A 25550-nucleotide genomic window follows, 5' to 3' on the forward strand; every position below is an offset into this window, starting at 1 on the left:
CTCCTCCGGTTGGGTTCCAAAGGGGGAGACCTCAGTTGTGCTCGTGTGGGCCCTTGGAGGCGTTTGATCTATACTATTATAGTCTGAATCACAAGGCGACATGCATGTTGTACATGTACATGGATTGAGTGACGGCGCGGATGATGTCCTAGAAAGTCTGATTATGTCCGGGTCTTCGGACAAGAAAAAAAAAGCCTACCTGTGCCGGTGGAGGAGAGTGGATCGCTCGATACTTTCATGGAATACATCTCATAGCCTCATTGCATTATGATCAATAATGGAATTGGAGATAGTGACTCTTTTTTTTTTTTAAAAAAAAAAAAGAGTGAACCTAGACCCTTCCCCCTCCTTCTCTATGAGAATCAAAGTGCGATCGGAAGGGCTGATAATGTGGTCAGATAACCTTATAGGGAGTCATACTAAAACTCCTACGGTTCTCAGTCTCGATCTCGGTCTTGACCCCGGGACCAGCCAAATGCGGCTCTGCTCTGGAACATTCCGTATTCTCTTCTTCTGCTTTTTCTCCTGAAGTTTATGTTTTTTTTAAAGGTTTGAGAGAATTTGGAATTTGGGTTCGATCGACCGTGGTTATGCGATGCAAAACGCGTATAAATATGGGATTTTGTTAGTGACTTATGCAGTTCTTCTCTGGTACTATACCTAAGGTTACCTGGGTAAATGTAGTCATATACAATACCTGCCTACTGGTATGGAGTCAGGATCCATTCGGACTGGTGGTCCATTTGAAATGGAGGGAGAGTCTAGACTCTCGACGCCATCGTCCCACTTTGGTCGAATCAGTCGGCGGCGATGCTTCTCCAAAAGGTTGTGGCTGCGTGGGGAGGTCGTGTGGAGTCCAAGTTGGGTTTCCCATGGCCACGATGCGAGCTCTTTTTTCTTTTCTTTTCTTTTCCATCGCTGGACTTGGGATGGCTCTGATTACACACTTTCTTTATCGGGGATGGAGGAGGAGGAGGAGGTGCTTTTTCTCATGATGCGCTTCGAATCAAAACTTATAATTGTAGTCTGCTGCCCATCGGGTTACTGAGATGATTTTCATAAAGAGGTCTTGAGTTGAGTCGGTTTCGACCTCTTCGAACTCTACACTGTAGACTCTACAGTATACTTGATACAGTTTTCCTTTTTTTTTTGGATTGTCCATTGACTTCACACCAAACACAAGCAATCTGCCACGCGGCTTCCATTCTGTTATCCTCTCTCTCTCTCTCTCTCTCTCTTGGCTCGTCCACCATGAGTTCATCTACAACGATATCCTCATCCTCCCACCGTACAAATTCTCACAGTCATGATACATCCACCTTGACCTTGACCTCCACCCCTTCTCCCTGGCCCCTCGACCCCATCGCCGAATATCGCGCCTGCGAAGCCATCCAAATCATCCTCACCATCCTTCTCAACCGCCAACTCCACCGTCGCTGGCTTCTCGAACAACACGCCGTCCAAGATCCACGCTACCGTACAGCTCAACTCTACCATCCCATTCTCCATTTAGAACCAATTCCATCTCTCACCAAACCTGCCCTGTTCTCCTCTCCTCTTCCCTCTTCTCCCTCCAGTCACCACCATCATCATCATCATCATCACCACCACCAGCCCAGCCCAGACCTGAACACCCCCTCAACAGAGGACCCCCATCTGCAAAAGACCCTCACAACACTCAAAACCCGCATCCATATCCTTCGCGCCCGCGTCGAAAAGGGCAAAGAACTCGCCTCGGAGATTGAACGGCGCATGACCATTCCCAAGATCCGATTCCCCACGCACTTTTGTCACACTTGCGTGGTGGATGGGCAATCGGGCGGCGGAGTCGAGATTTTTGTCATGCGCTGTGGCCATCGCGTCTGTCGGACGTGTTTGATGTTTGGCAGAGATGCGCACGGGGTGTATGAATGTGGACTCTGTTTTCGGAGGTTTTTCTTGGGGGGGCATGCTTTGGTGGATGGGGATGGTAGAGAAAGGGAGAGGGAGAGGGAACGAAGAGAAAAGGAAAGACGGGCAGAGGATCATTCGAGGAGGGAGTTGGGGTGGAATGGGTCGGTTAGTGGGCAGAGGAGAGCAGCAGCTTCGACTTCGAATATACTGAGAAAAGTGACACATCGGGGGGAAAGAGATTGGCAGGTGTCGGGGAAAGAGGTGGTGGAGAGTAAGGAGGTGTTGATGGCGCCGGTAAGTTAAAGACTGGGCACTTTTTTCCAATCTCAAGAGCCGGACTGTGATGGGAATGGAGAGAGAGAGAGAGAGAGAGAGAGAGAGAGAGAGAGAGAGAGAGAGAGCAGTAGGTGACCGACTGGTGCAAAAGTCATACATTAAGCTTGTATATTATCATCATCAAAATAGCATGGCACGCATGGGCATCTAGATAAAGAGGCATTCGAATTCCCTTGGTGATAACCGGTCCACGATCTCGAGAGGAATAGGCCATCAGCGAGTAGACTCATCCTCCAAGGCGCCAGGATGATAGGATCAAAGATTGCCTGGAGTCTCTTGACGACAGAGTGTCTTCGGCATCAGTCGGTAGCAATCAACATGACTGGAATGAAAATCCAAAACCTCTACACCTGATGAGCAATCATCCATTCATACTACATGCAATCCCCTCACCAGGATAACCCTTCCGGGCCTCATACCCTCGATAGCAAGCTTATCAATTAGTACACAAAGCGAAGACACAGACTTTCCTACAAAGGCATTCAATACCAAAAGAGGTTCAAACAAGTTCATCAAACATTCCCAACGCACCATCGGAGATAGCCAAAGGGGACGTTGCAGATTGAGGTATCACAATTCTAAACGGAAGCAAACACGCACGTCGTGACAACATTAGAGCCCTGGAGCAAGGGAGATCGTGACCTCGGAAAGCAACAGTGGCGAGAAGGGGGAAAAAAAGCAATCATGAAAAACGCCCTCTGTATGGATGATTCGCCATGCAAGTCACCGGCATCAGGAAGCAACACGCCCACAAACAAAAAAAAAGAGTTCGGATAGTCACGCGGGCAGAGAGCCTCAGCATGATCCGAGCCAAGTAGTATTTCCAACAGTTGTGACAAGACATTATACAAGGAGTTGTCATGAAGAGTTTTGCAGAATCTAGGAACGCGAAGCAAAATGGACAGGAAAAAAAAACAAGGCAAAAGAGCCCGGAAAGAAATCGCACAATCATGCAGAATATGGTAATTGTGTCCAAGAAAATGCAGTCCCCGCAAGATTCGGCGGCGAGAGATCCGTGAGGGCAAAAGCAAGATAGTGATATATCCACGGGCGATATGTGCTTGAATATTCGTGCAAGAGGCGATTTTTTTTCGACAGGACATAGAAAGGAGACACGGGGGTGATGAGGGACCGGGAGGACGTCTCGAGTGTGACAAAGGACATCTGACTGGAACTTCTACTGTTCCTCGGTCTTTTCTTCTTCGATTTTGGGTAGTTGACCCTCGTCAATCACCAACTGCACATCCTTCACGGGATGAAGAAGCATCGGTGGTAGACAAAAGCGGCCCTCACCGGCCAGCTCGTACTGTTCACCCCCGAAATCGTCCACACGAAGTCCGAGCCAGCGGCGCCAGAGATTGGGCGAGAATCCAGCAGAGTAGAACCAGGTCGTGCCTCGAAAATTGTGCTCGCGATCGCCAAACACTGATGTACGAGCCCCACCCGAGGCGCCGTTTCGGCCAGCATTAAAGACAGATTCCAGGTATCGTGTCGGCCAGCGGCGGTCAATGTAAACCGCGTGGGGACGTAAACGGCTTTGAACCCGTGGTGCAGAGCGGTTGTGGCGGGCCACATTTCGGAGAACATGGTATGGCGACGAAGACTTGTCTCGCGATGCATCGTGATCAGCAGCTTACGGGATAACCGTGACGCTGTGATGATGGCGGTGCGCCGCGGCGGGCCCTGCCCATTCTCGCGGCGATATCCACTATAATCATCACGAAGCAGCCACGTTGTGCCCTCCGGGTCGTACAGCGGGTTGAACACGATCAAGTCGGCGTCTTCCCCCACGCCCCAAGTGTACCGGTCCTTCTCTATGGTCGTGGGCGGGATGCCCTCGCCATCAACCTCAAAGATATCGGGTTCATCGGGTCGCTCAGGCCCCCAAATGGGCTTGTCCCCTTGTTGATGCAGGCTGGGTGCGTTCTTGTCGCCGTTTGGACCATCGGGGCCGGGCTTGTAGGGACTCCACAGATTGTTGGGACTGTTTGTGCCAATCTCGGTCTGCACACGGACCATTTGACGGAAGTCCTCCCACGATTCATGCACCGACGGAACATAGAAGCGCGCGTTACGCTCCCATAGTCCCTTGCGGGGCTGCTCCTTGGCCCAGTTGACCACCTTGTCGAAAAAATGGTACCAGTGGCCCGTGTTGCGAACGTCCATTTCCCAGTTCCAAAAGTAATCATACTCGGGATGCTGATAGGCGAACCATTGCATTGGCATGAAAGTGCTACGGTAGACTCCATGAACGGGAAGCCCGCGCGCAAACGTTTCTTCAAGCGCAGGGTAAATGAGAGACATTTGTGCTTCTGACCAGAGTGTGCCCATCCCTCGGAACTCCTCGGGGAGGGCCTCATTCAGGACGCGCTCATAGGTCTCATCGTCGGCCCAAATTTGCAGGTCGTTGCTCTTGACGTGAATCAGGAAGTGCACGGTATACTCGCCGCCAGATTGCAATGCCAACTCGGAGATGACAGATCGCAGGTAGAGGATATCCTCTGTCGTATACTTGAAATCGTGCCAGGTCCGAATCACCACCGCGGTTCGCGACAAGCGGTCAGATCCGAGTTTGGGCTCCACCTTGCTATCATCTTGGGGCGTGGGAATTTCAACCTTTGGGATACCCACGGGCATTGCCACAAAGCGATTGAGCCGGGGTTCAGGTAGAGCCTTGAATCGGTGGCGGTTCGCTGCAATGCAACGCTGCTGGGCGCTTGACCAGTTCACCTGCCGATAATCAACCGGAGGGACATCCTCCCAGATGGGCTCAATGCCATCGCGATGACCGTCCAGTCCGGCTCCGCTGCCGCCTTTTTTGACGCCATAGCCCATCCCATACGGGCCCAACCGTCCAAAGCGATCAAAACACATATCATCCCGAATTCCCAACATGGTGTTGGAACCCATGACGGGGTCCGGAAAGCCCTTGGGCACACCGGGGAACGACTGCAGCTTGGGGACCCGTACCGAGTTCTTTTCGTCCAAGAAGCACTCGCGTTTCTCGCCGTACTTGGCGATGTATTCCGCCGAATCGTATTGCGGGTATGGGTCGAAGGCTGAGCTCGACATCTTGGGCGCCAATCCTCGAGCATTGAGGTGGTTTTCGTCAGCCTGCGTGGGAGAGTCTTCTGCCAGCGCCAATCCATCCGCGTTGTCACCAGGATATTCGGGCACGTTCTCACTGCGCTTCACCAGGGTTGTAAGTCCCCCGTGGTATCGTTTTAAGAAAGGGAAACTTTCCCAGAGTGGAGGTTTGACGGGCTGATTTTTGGGGAGCTCCACCTCCACGGGGGACACCGAGGAGGATATTGTGAAGCGGAAGAGGGTCAGGATAAAGAGGACAAGGGAGATAAACACGGCAAAACAGAGCCATCTCATGATCCGTTGAGGTACTCGGAAGCCGATCGGAGGCCTCGTACGACGTCGTGCCGCGCCGCCATACGGTGGGTAGGATATGGAAGAGTGACCGGCTCCAGAGTCGGAGATTTCGTCATCGCCATCGCTTTGGTGGTGGTGATGATGATGATTATAGTAGGGCTGGCGGGTATTGAGAGTATTTTTTTCCACGTCGCTGTCTTGGGGGTTATTGCGCGTTGAGTACGGAGACGGTTTGCTGTGAGCCGCGGAAGATCTCCTCGCTTGAACCGTCATCGTGTCGGCACAGGTTTTGTCACCATTGAGGTACGGACTTGAGGGGGCTTGTGATGATAGCGGGAACTAGTCCAATCGAGAAGTTTGCGGGCACATCTGTTGTCGAAGACTGACGCAGTCACCGAATGTCCGATGGATGGACACAGTGGAAGAGCACCAGAATAAGAATAGCGAATAGCACCGGAGGGAGCAAGGAGGAAGAGGAGAGGGAGGATAAGTGTCCACGGGGCAGACGAGGACGATCCCGTTGTTGGGTGTGGGTTGCCGCTTGCGGAGTTTCCAAGGCGAGAGATCGTGTCGGCCAGGCAATTGTCCGTTTAGTGTTGAGTGGGGGGAGGCGGCCAGGTTCAGGGGAAGAAAAGCGTACTTTGACAATCGGGTCGTTTGCAAACCCACTTGAGTACGTCAATTCGGATAATGCTTGCAAACTGAGCCAGCTGCACCTCCCTAGGACTCCTGATATCGGTCGACATACAGAAGATGTCACAGACCCTTGTCAGAAAAAAAAAAAGAATCAACACCCCAAGACGAATAGACCTGCGCAAGAGCAAAAAAGATGAATCACGTGCCGACCTGGAGAGTCTGGCCAGGTCGAAACGCCAAGACCCGGCCCGCCGTGTGAACACAACAGATCGCAAACAATCCGATCAGAGAGAGAGAGAGAGAGGGTCACGGGGGCAGCAGAGGACCCTGAAACCATGATGAAATGCCACGATCCATAGCTCATCATGTGGAAAATCAGATTGTCCTATTGGTGATGATTGATGTGCATGGCGTATTTTCGGGTCTCTTTGCTTCCCTTTGTGATGGTAGGTATTCCTCCAGGCCCACCTGGGTCTGGTCGTTTGGCTTGTAGGAGATGCTCTGACGAGGCCGACTGGTCTAGTCTCGCGAGTTGCAGCCAGCCCCAGCCATCGTAGTCTATTACCTACCGAGTACCTAGTGGAGATCTCAATTCGAAGAAACAACTCGGGTCTTCTAGCTACCGGTAACTTGATTCGTGAATCAATCTTGAAGCATCATTGAGCGATCAGAATATCCGGTCCAGGAGACAAATTTACATTTTGAAAATTCCCCACACGACCAGAAACCTCCCCCCCAGCCAATTTGCCGCGGCTTGCCCCGGTCCCGTTGTCGCGATACAGGATGAGCGCTCCTCTGGACGCGCAACTTACCTGCAGAATGACTCCGATTACGGGGCTCAAAAGGTCATGGCAAAGCAAAAGGGAGAACCCGCAATTTTGAACATGGCATCCAGGCGGAGTCCCAAAAAGAGAAGAACAACAAATGAGGCTAAGGGTAAAGCGAAGAGTAACCAAGCCGTGGAAGACTTCAAACACATAGAGCACCGAGAGAAGAAATAAGAAAAAACTCCCACCCAAATGGAGGGTTCACTGGTCCATCCGAAACCGGCGTTGCGCAGAAAACCCCCCGGCCGCCGTCGTCATCGTCAATCCATCATGTGTAGACTTGTCGTGGTATTTCTCTTGCCCTACTACGTACACGCGTCCCATCTCCAGTCGTCCCCAACGTGAAAAAGATAGATTGCAAAATCGAATTCGCCGTAATACCCGCTTAGTCGCGGTTGGTTTTGCGCAAGGTGTCGGCGAGCCACTCCAGACCCTCGTACAGACCGTCACCAGTGGTAGCGCAGGTGGATTGAATGAACTAGAAAAGGGAAAAAAGAAGAAAAATGTCAGTCAATTCACAAGACGTTTCCTTCCCCCCGATCTGGAGGGAAAGGGGAAGGCGTGGGATGGCGTGAACGGATGCCAAAGGAGAAAAAGGAAATACTCACCCAAGCACGACGAGTCAAGCTCTGGAGACCGAGCTGCTGGGTGATCTCGGCGGGAGACATGGCATTCTAAGCACGCGCACGGTCAGTAATCTGAATGATATGCGATTCCACATGCCACGAGTGGCGTGGCCGAGGGGGTGGCCAAGGTATACGTACGGGCAAATCTTGCTTGTTGGCGAACACCAGGAGCAGAGCATCCCGAAGCTCATCTTCGTTCAACATGCGCTGCAACTCCTCACGGGCCTCAACAATACGGTCGCGATCGTTGCTGTCCACCACGAAGATGATACCCTGGGTGTTCTGGAAGTAGTGGCGCCACAGAGGACGGATCTTGTCCTGACCACCGACATCCCACACGGTGAATTGAATGTTCTTATACTCGACAGTCTCGACGTTGAAACCTATCCAGTTCAAATCGCCCCACCCAGTCAGCTTTGGATCGTTGGAAGACCGGATGGCAATACGGCGGATATGAATCGCGGGGAAGAACGCAAAAGATCGCCTGATCTCAGAATACGAAGACGCATGATGGAGCGGACTGACCGATAGTGGGGATGGTGGTGACGATTTCACCCAACTTGAGCTTGTACAGAATGGTGGTCTTTCCGGCGGCGTCAAGACCAACCATAAGGATTCGCATCTCCTTGCGACCCCAGAGACGGTCGAACAACTTCGAGACGGTGATACCCATGTTGACGGAGCCTCAAAGCCTGTGATTGATTACAGAGCGAATCAAAAAAAAATTAGTCGTCTGTGAGGGGAACAGAGTCTAGACGATTTGGGGGAGGGGGGAGGAGGAGAGGAGGAGAGAGGGGTGGGCAAGGTGGAGGATGATGGAAGGTGGTGGGAAAACGTGTTGTGGACTCTTGCGGTCAGGGGTGTCCGAAGTGGGTTTTTCTTGGAGGGGGAGGCAGCGAGGTTTGCTGCAAGGAAGGCCGACGGGCACGAGCTTACCGGTAGCACTGAGGGATGGATGGAGGGTATGATAGTATGGTTAAGGGAAGAAGAGGAGAGGAAAACGGAGGAGAAGGCTGATGATGGAGTTTAGGCTGACTGTGAAAGGAAGGCCACCCAAGCCCAGTGGAAGTGGGTAGGGGGGTGTTTTTTTTCAGGTTCGATGCGGAAATACCACCATACGGCAGTCGATGCTGGGTCAGCGTGGTTCCTGACGACGGGCACTGCACGTTGGAATGACAAGCGGACGGTATCGACGAGGTCAGGTATGGTAATCTGCTGGCTTGGCGGATACTTTTTGGCTGCGGTCGGCCCAGCTTTTACCGGTGGGCAGGCTGACGCTGGAGTTGGAGCCTCGAGGAACTCGGTAACTCTGGTATTTATATACAGTCGAGGCACCTTGGATCCGGGCGAACTGCCACGCTGGAGATAAGGAGAGAGCTGAGACTCGTGACGTTGGGAAATTTAGTAGGCAGCAATTTTCATCGCATGTGGTATACGTGTATCCACAGCCTGTCATATTTCTCCCCTGGAACCAGCTACCGACCTCTATACATATTGTTCGAATGAAGTTGGGTTGTGGTTTGTTACCAGCAACTTCTTAAGGACACGGTGTTGCCCGTATGTCCGATACCCAAGGACACGAAAAGAGGAACGCCCGCCCTGATCTTGTCCCTTGGTTGACGGGTAATACGAATACCGCGACGAATCTGGGCTTCCACTCTCGAGACTTTGGGAGCGCAGCCCGGTACACATGCTGCCTGCATTAGCAAAATGGGGGACTTTACATTTGTAGGACCTGGGGAACTACAGTGCCAAGCTCTATGTTTGAAGGTCTTCGCCATTTTGTCTATGGTCAGTCAGAGTTGCGACTAAGAGCCGCCTGCAGGAGCGTAATGACTGGCGAAACTTGAGCACTGAGCCACGAGTACTTGGCAGTGAGCACAGTCCATCCTTGTACCCATTCTCGATCACGGGCCACTTCCTCTCGTAACCTCACATCCTCACTCGGGATGCCACAATGCGTTTCAATTCCCTGCATTCTACAGGAATCCCATCGTATGCCACATATGTATATGCCCTGCAGTGAGTCTCCAGTCGTAGTCGTAGTTTTCTTTGGACTTGAGCGACCCCCGAGGAGATTGGAAGGCCCTATGACTGCTCATCAGCCCGGCGTCGTCCACGTCCGGTGATCCTGTCTCGTGATCTCCGGAAGAAGGTTTTGACAAGAGACCGGTAGATCGTCTTGCCCTCGACCGTGTCACTGGCAAATCCAAAGATGGTCAAAGCAAGCACTGTCAACACAAAGATCACGGCAAAGGCGACCCAGTATTGAGCCTGGGTGTATCCGTTCTTGACGCCTTGGAGTTCGGTAGAGAAATAGCCAGTCATCAAGCTAACGGGTAGAAAAAGCATGGTCGCTTTGGCGAGCAAGATGGTGATTCGAGTCAGCTTCTCGACCGCTTGAGAGTCTTTCAGTGCGATCAAGTTGAAGTTCTATGCAGACAGGGCCAACAGGATTAGAGGAACTGACGACGGACAGCATGGTGTCGATCCATGCAGAGAGGGACTCTTACCAGAAACGTCAAAGATTCCTTTTCTACAAGGCAGGTGTCAATTTCGCTCAAACAGTAGAGATTGATGCGGTCAACCAGACGCTCAAATCGCGCCACCGCCGCCGAACTCAGAGCGACCCCAACCGGCTTGTCATGCAAACCAAAAGGACTGCCTTCGCTCACAAGACCGCCTTGTCGAAGCTCTGTCAAATCAGATTCTGAAAACGTGTTGCCAATCGAGAAACCCTGAGGCTTGAAAGCCTTGGCCTCATCGCGTAAGAGCCTCTGTCTTTGCAGAAGCCGTCGCATGACAAGCTCGTAGCTCTGATATAGACGTTTGAGCACGCCAAGTCGTCGGCCCAGCCAGTGGAGCTCATCAACGAGATCAACAACGGGTCGATCGAGCATTTGCTTTCTCTGTTCAAGATATGAGCGCGGGTCATCAAACTTGCGACCATGCCAGGTTGGTCTCCAGTCAACTTACAAGCTGCTCAAGCGACACTCCATATTGGTGCTGACGCTTAGCAATCAACCCAAAACTCGACACCCAATCATCAAACAGGTAGTAAAAGAGCAGACTTGAGCCATCCTCCTGCTTAATCGTTGCCTGGTCTGGCCCAACATCGTGGAATTGTCTCACTCGGACGGTCACCAACGAGTCTTTTGGAGAATAATTGGCGTGTTGTTTCGAGATACCAGAGAAAATGAATCGAATATTGCGACGGACAACATCTAATACGGCCAGTTGCTCCTTCTCAGTCAGTCTTTCGATTTGTCGGGCTGGATTTTCCTGGATTGAAATAAGTGTTCCTTATTCCCGATCAGTAAGGTTGAAGCTCAACTCCGTACACACTATTGGCAATCGCTTGGTTGCATACCATCGTCGCAAAGAATCAGCCATGACCAGAGTCGTGTACCTTCGGGCAGGTCCTGGCCGTTTTCCACAACCACGTCGGGTGCGACGAATAATGTGTTGTAGCCCACACAAGTATCTGTTGTTGATGGTGAGTGTCAATGACAAATTTCCAGTGGGATATTCTCCGGTGGCCACTCACACCGAGACCCATAATCCACCGAAGAAAAATGCCATATCTGGTCAGTGACTTCTCCAAATGTGAGGCTTTCGAACGACCTAGATTGGTAAGCCTTGGTCAAGGCAGATTTGCTCTCCACGTCGTCGAGCTCAACCTCCACCGTTTGCGGTGCCAGATGTTTGGATCGCCGGGAGAGACTTCTATTTGTTGCTTGAGGGGGTGGTGGCGTGTAGTCGTGATAAGGCTCTGTATACATCATGCCTTGGAGTCTTTCAGAGACTCCGTAGTGGGATGTGATGGTCTAGAAGCAATGTTAGTACCACACATTTGCAAGGGAATCAGTAGCTCTGACGCACCTTGATGATGTCTTTTTGCTGCTCAGGATTCCAGATATGGCTGCATTTTCACAGGTGAGATTCGATACAATCTCTCGTCCTCCGCTGATAAGGCGAGGTTTCCACTTACATCCACCTGGTTCCCAAGCATTTTGGTTTCTACCAGGCTCGGTCAGTTTAATCCGTCCATCGTTGATGAAGTTTCACATAGTCCCCTTGCTCCTCGTCAACTGGTGCTTGTAACTTACGGTTGAATTCTGTATGTTTTGAAAGTCCTCCGTATCCAGATCTGTAGCGCAGAAAGCATCTTCATTTCCAAAGTCTAGTATGAAATTGCGAGTCTTTGAATTCCGTAAGCGCTGCATGTATTCCACAAAGGTCGTCTGCTCATCAATATCTTTGAATTTCTCCTCCAAGGGGCCTCCGTGAGATCCTCGAAGGCTGGCATAGTAGCTTCCCAGAGTTGGTGACTCGCTATCAACCTCGCGAGATCTTCCAGCCATTGTCCAATGGTGGTTGGTGAGAATAATAATGAATTGTTGGTAGTGGCCCGCTAATCTCAAGTCCCTTCTCTTCCGTCCAAGTGTACGCACGATCCGCGTGATTAGAGCCCTGGTTGCACGTATTCTGCGCCGTGATGAGAAGCAGTGGGTCGGTCTTCTCAAGTGGAGGTGTACAACGTATGCGTGGTGAATAGCGGGCGGACAGATAGAGGGATGTGACTTGAGAACACGAGGCAAAAATACTTTAAACTACACTGCGTCCGCAGGGCTGGGCGCCAGAATTTATACGATCGGGTCTCGGGCTGCTCAGCTCTAAATGGATGCTGAGAATGGCACGAGTCATCTGAGCTTGCGCCGTCACGCTTAGCGTCCGAGTCAGCTGGGCGGCCATGCACTGGCCGCCTCTTCACGAGCTGATCCATTCCTGCCCAGACCCTGCTTGCAGTGTGGTGCCGCAACCTGCTGCGATTTCCAGAGTCGAGAAGGCTTGTCTTGGTCAGCCCGAGGCCTATGTGAGAGTTTTCGTTGTGTGATCACCAGGTCGTCTGTTGACAATGAGACTTGCGTTGAAGAGCAAGAGTGTGTCAAATGAGGGGGGCTGGCAATGTGTGACGCCGAATCGAGCGAGCACCGTTCTGTTTTCCACCAGGCCATTTCGGTGGTGTGGGAACAAATCGCACTGCCACCGAGAGGTTCTGATAGCGTGTCTTGACAAGCGATTCACTCCTTGATGGTCTTAAGGTCAGCATAGCAGGCAGCTTGGTGGATTCCTTTTATGCAAGAATGGGTAGGCATCCACTGTGCCCAGGCAGCTGGATGCGACCGATCATTTTATCGTAGATAAAAACGAATCCAGGTCATTTCCCAGTCGACCCTGCCTTGACGGAGATTTACGAACGGTAGATCGGACGAATAGGTAATTGTAGCACGACAAATTTGGGCACTTCCAGATCGAAGGCCAGATCCTTCATATTGCCATCATACCCTATTTGTCTTGTAGTTCTGGGCTACGTCGAATCTTGAGATAAGGTACTAACATACGTATGTGAGTCAAGCAGCCACTTTCCTCCCATCTACCTAACTCTCGCATTCTGCATCTGGGCCCCCCTGTCATCGTGTAGAGAAATGAATTTGTCGTGAACAATACCGCTGCTTGTATTGGAAGAAAGGCCTATTCCATATCACCGCCTAGCCCCTGTCGAGTTTCTCACTAACCTATCGTGGCTGAGGCGAAGGGTGACACTCGATCTTCAGCTTGAGTCACACTTGATAATATGACTCCTACCAAAAAAGCTACTTAATCGTCAGTCGACCACTGCCCTGCTCGCTTTTCTTTTCGGGTCACGAGCATTCATCATCCTTCGCTGTTTCGCACTTTGCAAGTCTTCCAACGTGTGTCGAGAAGACACCAAGGTCGCAAGATTCTAATCTGCGTCTACTGTTCCGCCCATCATGCCCTCCCTCTCTCATCTCGGCGAGATTATTACTTTGCCAAATTCGTTTTCATCATCGGCTGAGAGACAAGAGGTGATGGAACAATATAAACAACTACGCCTATATGGTCTCCAAGCCAATCCGGAAGCTTTCTCTTCCACATACGAGGACGAATCTCAATTCTCCGATGAAGTGTGGCTCTCGCGAATTCAAAATCCAGCAGGCAGAAATTATGCCGCTGTGAGCTGTATCCACGATCCCAGTGAAGTCACGCCAGCCACAGATCTCGCCCGCGGCGATGATGAAAGTTGCGGCATCTGTGACTCGCCTCAGAAAGAATGGCTCGGTATCGTGACATTGTTGGGGCCCAGCATCTTTCCCAGATTTGACGAGGCCTCGACGCCAGACATCACCCAACCTTACGAAGTCTTCGTCCACAACGGGAGATATCATATCCCCTTTACCGCTCCCAATTCAGCCGAGTTGCGAGGTGCGCATCTGGTTTACCTGGTTGTGGGCATGTTCGTCTCTCCCACGGCCCGACGACGGCGATACGGCCAGCGTCTCATGGAAGCGGTAATCGCAGCAGCCACTCAGGAGGGCGAGGCAGTCGGAGCGGAAACGGTCAGCATCACGCTCCAGGTTGAGACATTGAACTCCCGTGCTCAGCGACTCTACGAGAGACTAGGGTTCAAAGTGGTCAACACCTCTTTGGAGATCGAGAACCATGGGGGCTCAAAATCTTATGTAACATGCTTAGAGTTGGTCATTAGAATATCAAAGTGTCGCTAGAACAACTGTCAGGGCCACAAGCATCTGAGACTCCAATCCCAATCATTTTTTTCGCTCCCGTTCTATTTGGTAACCGTCTCATCCAGAGTCTGCGTGAACAGGCAGTTGGTAACCCTCAGGCAGTAAGGCCTGAAAAGCCTCTTCGGGCCGGATCAACAGGCCCCTCCGTCTGTTGCCGCAGGTCGGGAGGCTCACGTGTGCGCTGAGTAATTTTCTCGTTTGAGGGCACCGCTAGTCCATATTGGGTTTAGCCGCACAGTGAGCACCCACAAGCGGAGAAATTCACGACTACATTTTCTTCTCCTCAAGACTTCAGCGTAGAGCCTCACCATAAGTTAACCTTTTGGAAGACTGTCGCCATCATGTCGAAGATCACAGTCGGTATGTTCTACGCTTCGTCTCGGTCGCTGTCAATCCGTTGAAGCAACGCGATCGCTAATACCCCCGTGCAGCCGGAGTGCGCCAGAATGTCGATGAGCTGCTCAACTACTCTCTCAATGAGAAGAAGCGTAACTTCCTTGAGACCGTTGAGCTCCAGATCGGTCTGAAGAACTATGACCCCCAGCGTGACAAGCGTTTCTCTGGCACCATCAAGCTGCCTTCCGTCCCCCGCCCCGGCATGTCCATCTGGTGCGTTTCAAGATCTTCCTTCTTTGCCTCTGTTTCCGCCGTTCCCTTGAGTCGAGCCGGGTGAAAATGTTTCGGAACCGAATCAGACGAGAATGGCTCTGATCTCGAGAGTGGCGCGGCAACCTTTTCTACGTCTGTAGGACAGCCGGTTAATTTCGATCCATTCTTCTAGCATTATCGGTGACCAGCACGATCTCGACCGTGCCAAGCACCACGGCATTGATGCCATGTCCACCGACGACTTGAAGAAGCTGAACAAGAACAAGAAGCTCATCAAGAAGCTTGCTCGCAAGTACGATGCCTTCCTTGCTTCCGAGGCTCTGATCAAGCAGATTCCCCGTCTCCTTGGTCCCGGTCTGTCCAAGGGTAAGTTCTCGTTCCGCATGGTGGTTTCGGAAACCCCAGAATCGTTCGGCAATATTGTATCGATACTAATTCTCTTCAACTCTACAGCCGGCAAGTTCCCCACCCCCATCTCTCACGCTGATGACATGGCCGTCAAGGTCACCGACGTCAAGTCCACCATCAAGTTCCAGCTGAAGAAGGTTCTCTGCCTCGGTGTCGCTGTCGGCAACGTCGGCATGACCCAGGAGGAGCTCGTCGCCAACCTGATGCTCGCCATCAACTACCTCGTCTCCCTCCTCAAGAAGGGCTGGCAGAACGTTGGCAGCCTTGTCGTCAAGGCTACCATGTCCCCCCCCAAGCGCCTCTACTAGATTTTCTGTCGCTTCGCTGCGCCAGAATTCTTGTTGAGTGTCTCAAGGCTTTGGGTGTCATAGTTTCTACACCACCAAAATAAAAAATTATGATTCTCACGGCCTCAACCCCCTTTTTCCGGTTCCTTTCTTCGTAGTTTCCACTCTTTTTTTTGGTTCTTTGCTCTACCTACCTTATGCGCATCACTTGCGTTTCACGAGAAGACAGAGAGTCTGACCAGTAAGAGCAAAAGATTCCGCGGCACACGAGGCGCTGGAAGGGTTCATGATCGATTCTTCGGTGATGGATATCCGAGAACCCGCATTCTAATCAACATGACTCCATATGCACAGTATACACCACTATCATTCCATATCTACTACTGCATCCCTTCCATCAACTCCGTCTTATCCAGAATCATGCCTCGCATACCGATAAACTCCCGCAGACTCTCCCATTCCTCGCCCGTCTCCTCGCCATGCATATACGGATCCTGGAAGCCCCAAGCACACGCAACTTTATCCAGCGCGGCGCGCTCTTCTTCTCGAAGCCATCGATGTCTCAAAGGAATCCCCGGAAGCCAAGTCACCCGCTTCATTTGATCATTGGCCGTGGTGATGGCCAAGATGCCAATCGAAGAAGTTCCAGCCACGTAAGCCAGCGACGCGGCAAAGGCAATCCCAGTCGCCGTGCTGGGGTCCATGGTATTTTGCAAAGTTGAAGCCCACGAGGCCAGCGTGAAGCAGGCGGCTGGAGCCGCTGCCAGTCCCGCCAGAGGGACGGCCGCTTTTCGAAAGACCTTGGCGCGGTGGAAGGCAGGTGCGCAAAAGGTATTGTCGATCATCGCGAGCACCAGAGGCAGATTCTTCTGTTTGATCGCGACGTCGATGGCTTGGTTGGCCAGGTCTTCGGAGACCGCGCTGTTCACGTCCTTGGGATTCGCCTTGTGGAATTTAGGCGGGCTGCTTTTCTCTTCGGGAATGGGCTTGTTGGCGTAGAGATGGAAGATTTCGGGTAAATGCTCGGCTCGGTTCAAGGTACACTGCGCGCGGACGTAATGCTCTAGTGCTTTTGGAGAAATGAATACTTTTTCATCTTTGATGATTTGCGTCATGGTGTGGGATATTTGGTCGGCCAAGCGGCGGAGCGTCTCTTCCACGTCGTGCATCTGCGTGGCCAGTCCATCGGTCTCTTGCATTTCAAGTAAGGATGAGAGGGCGTTGCCTTCACCACTGGATGGGTTCTCATCACGGAGATCCCAGTAGGGAGCGATTGCTTGGGCCGCCTCTTTGAAATGTAAAAGAATCTTCTCCACCTCCTCGTTGTCAGGCACTTCGGAGCGTGCTAAGAGTTCTGATGCCGTTTGCGTGCAACTTTGTGTCATGAGAGTGATTTCCCGCAGTGAGAGGGGTGATGTTGCCGAGGTCGCGTCATCGCTCTTCGTGTCCGGAGTTTCCTCCGATCTCGATTCCTCCACTGCCGCTGTCTCAGTCTTCAGAGTATTTTGGCCGATGAAGGATGCTTGACGCGACTTGTAACGCAGAGAAGCGGGTTGACAAGTGAGCCTTTGCGGCAGGCTCATGCGCGTTGTCGGCGACACGAGAGGACGTTCTGGAGCCGACTTTCGGGGGGTCGTCGTCAATCGACCGGCAGGAAAGGAGCGGCGGGGTTGAGCGGACGAGAATTCGCAGAGCTGGCAGATTGAAACTCTTTGCGATTGAGCGGCCCGATGGGCTCTCAATGAGATCTGTGGATTCATCGCGGCGTGGTTGGGTCTGTGGATAGATGATGCCTTCCTCTGTCGATGGCACAGAGCGCATTGTCTTTTTTCTGCCACGAGGCTGATGTAGGCGGAGAGCGTAGTCGCAGGGAAATTGCACCACCACGCAACATGTTCGCATTAACTGCCCCCCCCCCTCTAAACCTACAAAGTAGTTTCTGTAGACATTAATCTCATTCGTTTTCATTGACCGGGTTATTCTATGGGGGCCGTAGGAAGCACCGATCATCACTTCTTTTATTTTCGCTTCTGAGAAATTTCCATGACCACTACCATCCTCCAATATAAATCTTCGGATATACAACCATCAGTATCTAGAATTGGCGGGCACAGAATTGACCAGATCGGGCACCAACCTTATCCAAAAAGCATTCCTTCCAGGGCAAACTCGCACGAAAAGAGGATGGTATCAGACGGTAACGTGTCTGTATAGATGCAATAAATCCAGTAGGGAATTCTTTAGGCGCAGTCAGATGGTAGCGGGATATCATCAACATCACCGGATGTTCATTCAAGAGGAAAACATAAAGAAATTGGGTATCTATTTGTACATGTCTGCTCCCTCATATCTCGGAGCCAGCTCTTGCAAAAGTGTCAGAAAGGAAAATCATAAATGAAAAAAAAAATGCAAAGCCAGAGCAAAATAGCCAAGATGCTGATCAAGCGATGACCCTCGGAGCTCAACCAAAACCACGACGGAGAAATGTTCAAAATGGGGAAAGAAAATCCAAGAAATGACACCGGTGCACTCGCTTAACTCGCATCCAAATGCTGGTCAGGGTATGGTTGAGCCCCAAAGCGTCATAATACAGGAATGAAGACGGAGATCAAGGATCTCGTGAGAAACTCAAACGCGCGCACGACGACTTCTGCTTTGGGTTGAGCGTTGCCGATCATGCCAGCTTCACGAAATGTCTACTCCAGATCCATCCAACTGTGCGTTCCTTCTCTGGCCTCCGCCCATGACTGTTGGTCTCGGTATGCACAGCGGAAGGCTCATCTGGATTCTCATCCTGGTTGCAAGCTAGCCACAGTTCCCCTTTCTCTCCGTAGACGTCAAAGACCGCCCCAGTGTCGTAGATCAGATAGGGATACCCTGCCTCACTTCGAGGTTCGATCTTAAAGGGGCACAGACTGGCTGCAACGAACAGGACCTTGGCACCCTCGGCGAGAGCTCTGGGACCTCGAGGAGCCTCGGATTCATACGGATTGTCTGACATGGGCATGGCAGAGGAAAAGAATCCGGAGAATCGATCAGTGGGCGAATTGGACTGCGCTTCAGTCTCGCTCCGTGAGACACTCATCACGTCGGCCAGGAATGGCGCATCCAGGCTCAGGCTCGGCAAAGTAGGAAATGGCTCAATACTCAGTCGCATGTCGGAAGAGGATCGACTGGTATTTGTCACTTGTTGCAGGAGTTGGCTTCGTCCCAGCTCTGGAGTCTCCGGGTACGGACCTCGTCCGGAGAAGGTAGAATCCGCACGGTGTCGGCTAACACTGGCCATACTCAGGTTGGGCGACTGGAAGAGCCCGCCCATGCTGAAGTCGCTCGACAGCTTTGGAGATTCCGCCGTCACTGAGCCTGGTCGATTGTGGGAGCTGCTCATGGTAGAAGGTCGACGAGGAGAATTGACATTGGAGGATGTGTTGAAGTTCACCAGGTTTACAGTCTCGGCGAGTAAGGAGCCATTGCAGACGCCGAGGGAGCGGACCTGTGCTTCAGCAAAGCTGTTATCGTTTGTCCATTCATTGATCAACCTCCCAACGTCGTCGGGGAAGTCATCCACGTGCTCTTCCAGTCGCGACTGGAAGAGGCTCCACCACGTTGTTTGTAGTTTGATCAGATCCGTTAAGATTGCTTCCATAAGCTTGCCCGTCAAGGCGAAGAGCTGGGGCAACTCCTCCTTCAAGGTCTCATTCAAAGCTATGAATTGCTCTCCTTGTTCAGTAGATTTCCGGTCAGGCTTGTCGCCACGGTCTTTGGCGGCCTTGAAGCGCGCGTAATCCGGAAGTCGTTTGTTGCGCTTCCTCATTACTCGCTCGGGCCCTTGGTAGAGTCGAATGATCGAATCAAAGGGACCCTGTATCCTCTTTGTCACCAATTCAAGCTGAAGGAGAGAAAAAAAAGTCAGTCAGAACTCAAGTCCAAACACACCCCTAAGTGCTGCCAAGCGTGGGGGAAATCCTTACATGTTCAGGAAGCGCAACCGTCACAATCTCCTGGAATGTCGCGTTGAATCGGCGCCACTTCCGCTCCAGTTCTTGGTAACTGGATTGCGACACATCGATAACTCCTTCAATTGCTTGCACACACGTCCCAAGCTGGCTAACAGACCGTTGCATCCCTTCCTTATAAAGCAAGACATCGTTCTTGATCACATGCAACTCTGCGAAATGTTCACCAAATTTCTGTGACAAGTACTCATACTCCTTGTCAGAAAACATCTCAGATATGCCAACCTGCTGGCGCAACTTTTCTGTGCGGCGACCGAAAGCTTTGGATAACCCCGTCCGAACATCCGACTGATTGCGTTTCCGGCCGACTACCTGAACGACTAAATCCGCACGTTTCTTCATCTCATTGATGCGAACGGAGATGTCAGTGACGCCCTGGAGAGCCTTCTGAATATTGTCACGGTCAGGGTGGTCGGGCGAGGTGGAGGCCAGAAGCTCGGACAAGAGAAGCGGATACTTCAAAATGCGCTGCACAGGTTTGACGATGAGGGAATCAAGATCCCATGCAGAGGTGAGGTCTGACGCCCATTCTCGACATTCGTTTAACCAGATGGACACTTTGGGATTGCGTTGAAGGACTTCAAGCTTCTTATTAGCAGCGTCATGATTTTTCAGATACTCCGCGTAGACCTTCTCCATTTGAGACATATGCATTAGAAAAGCCTCCCCAATGGCAGTGGCACGATCCTTCTCGAGGTCCGACGCACCCGCATCGCTGCCTGCCGGGTCCTCTGACGTATTGGCTGAACGAGCGTTACGTGCACTCCGCTTGCTGGTCCAGCGCTGGGATTTCGGCATGATGTAGACACTGCGAGCGGCTCGTTTTAATGTGTCCTGAAAGTTGAACGAGAATTGCGTAATCTGATCCGAGTTGGCGAACAAGATCTTGACATCTTCTGCCGATAAGTCCAAGCAGGAGGACGAGGTGCCTTTGTAGATATCGTCAACAACCTTCATGTCTTTGCCGAAGGTGTATTCAGTGTCGATGAGCTCCTTGATGACGTTGCGCCGTTTTTTCAGCTGCTTCTGCTCCGGCGATGGGGTCCCGCGCGGTTCCTCCCGCATGGACTGTTCTGTCGATGGTGCCAGTGATGTAGCAGATGAATCTGGTGCTCGAGGCGACGATATGAGATTATCACGAGGGAACGAGGAGTCTTGGCTACTCCGAATACTGTGTGATACAGCAATCGAGGGTAGGTGAGGCAGGGCCTTATACTTGCCATTTAAGTCAACGCCATCGTGAGACGTGCTCGCGGGCAATTCCACCGGATCACGGGCAGACGGTTCCCCGCCAAATGACAGCCCAAGACCCGAGTCATGGCTAATGGAGGCTTCTAGTTCCGCTGGCCCCTTCTGGAGGCGCGGGGTCAAAAGATCGTCCGCAATATCCCGTTCATTTCCAGGAGTCAAAGCACCGTCTTCCGCAGCAACCTGCATCCAATCGACCATCGATGGGGAGGCGTGCTCCCAGTCACCTGGTCCAGCCAACGTGGCGGAAGGGTAGTACTGTTGCGATGGTTGAGCGTCTGACCTCAATACTTCATGGAACTCTGATGCGCCACCTGCACCTGGGAATTCATGAAACTTCGGAATCACGACTGGATCGTCCGTGATACCGCTCGTTTGGCCATGGGCCTGAGAGTGAGCAAATGGCGTTACGTGGGGAGCTGTGGCAGAATGAATTTCCGCGCTAGTTCCGGTGCTCGGCCAATTGGTGGTATTATTGGCACCACCTCGCGTCAGTTCCTCCAGGTACAACTGCGTGACTCGACGAGAATCCCACCGTCCTTGTTTTACAAGGCTCGGAGGCGTAGAGAATGCCCGGGAATACCGCTTGAGCTGGGAAAACTCGACGGTATCAGGACCCATGATACCGATGTCGCCCTGGATGGGAGATTCGTGGTCGATGTCGTCGAATGAAGGGGCACTCAGCGAAGTCGCAGAGCAAGATTGCGTCAGTACACCAGTGGCCTGTTCGTCTTGGAAGCCCGCGTCTTCTCCGCTGTCATCACATTGCTCATCACACGTCGACGTTTGATTATTGTGCATCGATGAGTCCCATGAGCTTATACTCCATCGATGTTGCGTGTCATTCATGGATCGATCAGCCTGCGAAGCCACAGCCGGAGGCTCTTCGGTATGTCCACTGTCGGCGGAGTCCAAGACTGGGGGCTCATGAAGCATAATCTTGATCGACGCCTTATCATCCGTCTCTGAGAGACTGCAATCGGGTTCATCGCAGGACTCGCTGCTCGAGCTTGATTCGCGGATCTGCATGATCTGGTTCAAAAGAGTCCGGTTAGACAAGCTTGGTTTACGTTCAAGGAAGCCCGATTGAGGCTCTGGGTCGAATTGCGTGACGTGAGTGCCGCTCGAGGTAGCGGAGACGGCTGAGTTTGGTTCAACGTCATAATTATGGCTCCAGTCTTGGATTGGATCAGCTAGTTCGTGAGGACCATCGACCGTTCCCAGCGTGGGCGAGTCCATCGTTGTATGTGGCACATGGGTTTCCGTCGTGCTCATGGTCGTGTCCAGGTGCAACTTTGGAAGGGCAGTCGCTTGCCCCTCCACTGCAGGCACGCCGACTGGCTGGGCTACCGCCGCCGTCGACATCTCGGATATCGCCAAGGAGAGATCTCCCTCAACCCGGGCGGGGGAAGTTGGGACTTGCCCGGCTACAGGGGTATTTGCTTTCTCCGCGGCTTCTGTCGATTGCTGTTCCTGAGCCTGGCGTCGAATTTGAGCAGCGGCTTCCTCCTTTCGTTCATTTTCCTGAACTGTTCGGTTGAAGGCCTGTTGAATCCGCTGTCGACGAGTCTCAAAATCGACGTTGCCTAGTTCGGCAAATCGTCTGGATCGGACTCGAGGACTCCGGGCGGAGTCGTGATCACGGCCGGTATGCCGTTGCAATGTTGAGATTCGGTCTTCGATTCGAGACCGTGGGGAGATAGGGCCCCCGTGAGAGACTGGCTGGCGAGGGCGGGAGCTACGCAAAGGTGGCGATTTCTTGGGAGGTGGTGCAGCAATGTAGGCCTGAAGGCGCTGACTCTGTTCCGGTACTTGTGTACGGCTTCGGCTGATCGTCATGTCCCGTCTTCCGCGCGCCGTCATCGCAAAAGAAGCAGATCCGATCTCCGCCGAGCGGGGCGGGCTGTCTCTTTCGGTCGGCTTCGGAAGACGACTGCTACCCTTGGGGGCCAGAGGAATGGCGGAAGACCGTTTGCTGAAGGTGGAATTCGAAGATGGAGAGTGATTTGTTGAGTCGGAAGCAATAGGCAGTCGGGCTGATGAAACAGGAATGCGGGATCTGGAATTTGGGCTTCCGGGAGACCGATCTCCCGGCTTCGTCTGCGGCAAGGGCCCAGGGATGGCCATTTCCGGCATCCACGGATCGGCAAGGGGCTCTCTGAGAGGGTTGCCCGAAAGATCGCTGCGCACCCTACGGTGGTGAGTGTGTCTCCCGTTTGTCGCCGGCTGCACTGCTTCCAACGAGCTCGTCTCTCCTCGATACCACGCGGTTGGGGTCAGCGGCGAGCAAGCGCGAGGAAGCTGAACTTGGTCCAGAAAGGCCGGGTTGGGACTGGGCAGGCTTCCCTCAGAGCCTCGACGCTGGACGTGCGACGGAATCCCAAGTCTTGCGGTGTTCAGCTGGGTGTTGAGTGACAGCAACTCTCCAAAGAGCGGCCGCCGAGGATGCGATTTCGGAATACGTTGCGAGAGTGGAGGAGGTGCGACGACAGTATCTTCAGACAGTGAACCGGGTCCCGTCCGTTCAATTCCGCACAGAGAAGGTGCAAGATCGATCTGCACCGTACGATTATCCGGGATTGTGCCTAGGGTCGGATATTCGTCGCGAAGGTGATACCGGCGAGGTAAGCTTCTCGACTGGGGTTCGCTCTCCAGACCGCCCGATGGACTAGGGGCTCGTGAGGTTGTTCGGGAAACGGAGGATGGTAAAGGCAGGATCTCGTCCGAGGCCTTGTTGAACTTCTGGATCAGGTCTTTGAAGGAAGGCTGTCGGGCTCTGGCTGTGGAAGAGGAAGATGCTGCTGACGAGAGACCTCTGGTGACTGGCGAATCAGATGTTGACCGATATGCTGGTGGTCTCCCACGAGCGCGACTGAGACTGTCAGTTGACAATAATGTTGGCAACGGGGACACTCGGTCCGTCAGGTTGTCATGGCCGATTGCCATCCTTGCATTTGTCACATCGTTCAACCCAATGTCCCTGTCAGTTGCCGTGGGCAGACCCTCATGCCGGTAGAAGTCGTCAGGCTCTGGAGACGAGCGCCCGTCTACACCCAAGTGTGCGTTTTCCCCTGCGTCGTCACCCCAAGCGGAGTCTGGATTGGACTCTGACGAGAAGCACGTGGGATTCGCCGGGTAGAGAGCGCTCGGGGAGGGTTCAAAGGATGAGGAGCTGGGGCGCGCGGATTGGCCCAGAGCGGGCGCCGAGGATTGACGCCCGAACGAAGGCGGATCGGGGTTCCGAAGAATACCAGGCTGCTCTTCGACACCGCTGCTGGACATGGTGCATATTCCAGGGCCAACGCGGACAACAAAGAGGCGATGCGCTGTCCCGCTCTCAGCAGAAATCACGCCCAGCCGGCTTGTTTGAATATGACGGGTGGACTTTTGCGGGATGAATCGACTCAGGCTACGAAACACTCGCTGGGCGACACAACCCCATCAAAAAGCATGTTTTGGGGGGAGGGGTGTGGAGCAGGGAAAGAACACTCGCAGTTCACGGGCAATCGAGTTCACTGAGACGGAGTATTCAGCTCGAAAAAAAAAGAACCAACGACCAAGCGCGAAAGGGGGAGGAAGATGAATGGAGAGACCCCAGGAAGGAATTCCGGGATTGGTGTTTTTTTTTTCTTTTTCCTCCGCAGAATCGACGACGATCTTGAAGCGGTGGGAAACCAGGTGGATGGAAGAATGGAGAGATCGACTGCTGAACTGTGCGCGTGCGATCGAGCTGTGAGTCTGTGAGATGAGTACCGGCCGAGCGCTGACTAGACGCCTTGAAGCGTGTACTGTATCGGTGTACACGCACGATGTACTAGTAGTATGGAGCGTCTGCAGTCTCTAGGGCCGTGGGCAAAAAATAGCACAGACGATTTGTCAAGGGACAAATGGGAGAGCTGACGAGAGTGACTAGCGGCACTGACGTTTGTTCGACTCTGGTGGCCGGTTTTCCAGTGCTTTTTCTCGGATGGGCCAAAGGGCCAGTGAAAGAGGGGTGGAGAGGAGGGGGTCTCGACGCGCCCGGACTGAGACGGAGAGGGCAGCGGGCCAGATCGTTAGCTTCGTTAGCTTCGTTCGGGGCGTCGGCTGGGGAACCACGCTTGTTGGACTGCAGTGTCGATCGCCAGCGATCGAGAGCGCTGCCGATATCGAGATGCCAAAATGTGATAGAGAAGAGAATGACCAGGCGGACCGGAGGCTCGGTGGGAGATGGGGGCTGAGTGGCTGATGGCGATGCACCCAGGATCAGGGGAGAGAGACACGGAAGGTGAGAAGAAGGGAGGAAGAACAGGAGTTTGGTGAACGTCACTGCCGCCAAGCTGAATGGGATCATCCGGACCTGAAAACGATGGATAGTGAGATGAGACCGATTCCTCCGAAACGCCTTATTGAGCTGACGAGAGAGAGAGAGAGAGAGAGAGGCACACACACCCTTCGGGTTGCAAGTAGTAAGGACTGTGGCCGACACCAGATGTTCTGGCCCACTCTTCAAGGTTCTCTACCCAATTCGAAGATCACAGCTGACTACGAATCATATGGGACGAGGTGTACTGGACTTGTACCTGTCAAAAGGCCCTGATCGCGGTCGTGGAAGTCTAAGTTTGCGGTTTGTCACGTTCGTCCATACTGGGCAGATTGAGTGTGTGAGAGACTCCGATTGGTCCTATGATGG

The 25550-nt window shown here is 52.7% G+C and overlaps 8 protein-coding genes across 8 annotated transcripts; 2 read left to right on the plus strand and 6 right to left on the minus strand.

Annotated features, from left to right (window-relative positions):
* Positions 1-1528: 1528 nt before the first annotated feature.
* POX_c04218 (uncharacterized protein) lies at positions 1529-1950 on the minus strand (the record flags this gene model as incomplete). Its single annotated transcript, XM_050113101.1, has 2 exons — positions 1529-1626; positions 1674-1950. The coding sequence occupies 2 exons, from the start codon at positions 1948-1950 to the stop codon at positions 1529-1531; spliced, it is 375 nt and encodes a 124-aa protein (XP_049970657.1).
* A 1527-nt stretch (positions 1951-3477) lies between these two features.
* On the minus strand, positions 3478-5883 carry POX_c04219 (uncharacterized protein; the record flags this gene model as incomplete). The annotated part of the gene is made up of 1 exon (XM_050113102.1): positions 3478-5883. One exon carries the CDS (start codon positions 5881-5883, stop codon positions 3478-3480), a length of 2406 nt encoding a protein of 801 aa, XP_049970658.1.
* A 1575-nt stretch (positions 5884-7458) lies between these two features.
* On the minus strand, positions 7459-8372 carry POX_c04220 (ADP-ribosylation factor; the record flags this gene model as incomplete). Its single annotated transcript, XM_050113103.1, has 4 exons — positions 7459-7551; positions 7682-7747; positions 7838-8082; positions 8225-8372. The coding sequence occupies 4 exons, from the start codon at positions 8370-8372 to the stop codon at positions 7459-7461; spliced, it is 552 nt and encodes a 183-aa protein (XP_049970659.1).
* A 1415-nt stretch (positions 8373-9787) lies between these two features.
* Positions 9788-12063, minus strand: POX_c04221 (uncharacterized protein; the record flags this gene model as incomplete). The annotated part of the gene is made up of 8 exons (XM_050113104.1): positions 9788-10132; positions 10213-10608; positions 10676-11001; positions 11070-11183; positions 11247-11526; positions 11582-11621; positions 11691-11719; positions 11809-12063. The coding sequence occupies 8 exons, from the start codon at positions 12061-12063 to the stop codon at positions 9788-9790; spliced, it is 1785 nt and encodes a 594-aa protein (XP_049970660.1).
* A 1452-nt stretch (positions 12064-13515) lies between these two features.
* Positions 13516-14289, plus strand: POX_c04222 (uncharacterized protein; the record flags this gene model as incomplete). Its single annotated transcript, XM_050113105.1, has 1 exon — positions 13516-14289. One exon carries the CDS (start codon positions 13516-13518, stop codon positions 14287-14289), a length of 774 nt encoding a protein of 257 aa, XP_049970661.1.
* A 362-nt stretch (positions 14290-14651) lies between these two features.
* Positions 14652-15635, plus strand: POX_c04223 (60S ribosomal protein L10a; the record flags this gene model as incomplete). Its single annotated transcript, XM_050113106.1, has 3 exons — positions 14652-14670; positions 14742-14919; positions 15092-15635. 3 exons carry the CDS (start codon positions 14652-14654, stop codon positions 15633-15635), a joined length of 741 nt encoding a protein of 246 aa, XP_049970662.1.
* Positions 15636-15994: 359 nt separating this feature from the next.
* POX_c04224 (uncharacterized protein) lies at positions 15995-17374 on the minus strand (the record flags this gene model as incomplete). The annotated part of the gene is made up of 1 exon (XM_050113107.1): positions 15995-17374. The coding sequence occupies one exon, from the start codon at positions 17372-17374 to the stop codon at positions 15995-15997; it is 1380 nt and encodes a 459-aa protein (XP_049970663.1).
* A 914-nt stretch (positions 17375-18288) lies between these two features.
* Positions 18289-25211, minus strand: POX_c04225 (uncharacterized protein; the record flags this gene model as incomplete). Its single annotated transcript, XM_050113108.1, has 3 exons — positions 18289-19503; positions 19586-24287; positions 24802-25211. The coding sequence occupies 3 exons, from the start codon at positions 25209-25211 to the stop codon at positions 18289-18291; spliced, it is 6327 nt and encodes a 2108-aa protein (XP_049970664.1).
* Positions 25212-25550: the final 339 nt, after the last annotated feature.

Source organism: Penicillium oxalicum, chromosome III (assembly GCF_001723175.1).
Source record: "Penicillium oxalicum strain HP7-1 chromosome III, whole genome shotgun sequence".
Lineage (NCBI taxonomy): Eukaryota > Fungi > Ascomycota > Eurotiomycetes > Eurotiales > Aspergillaceae > Penicillium > Penicillium oxalicum.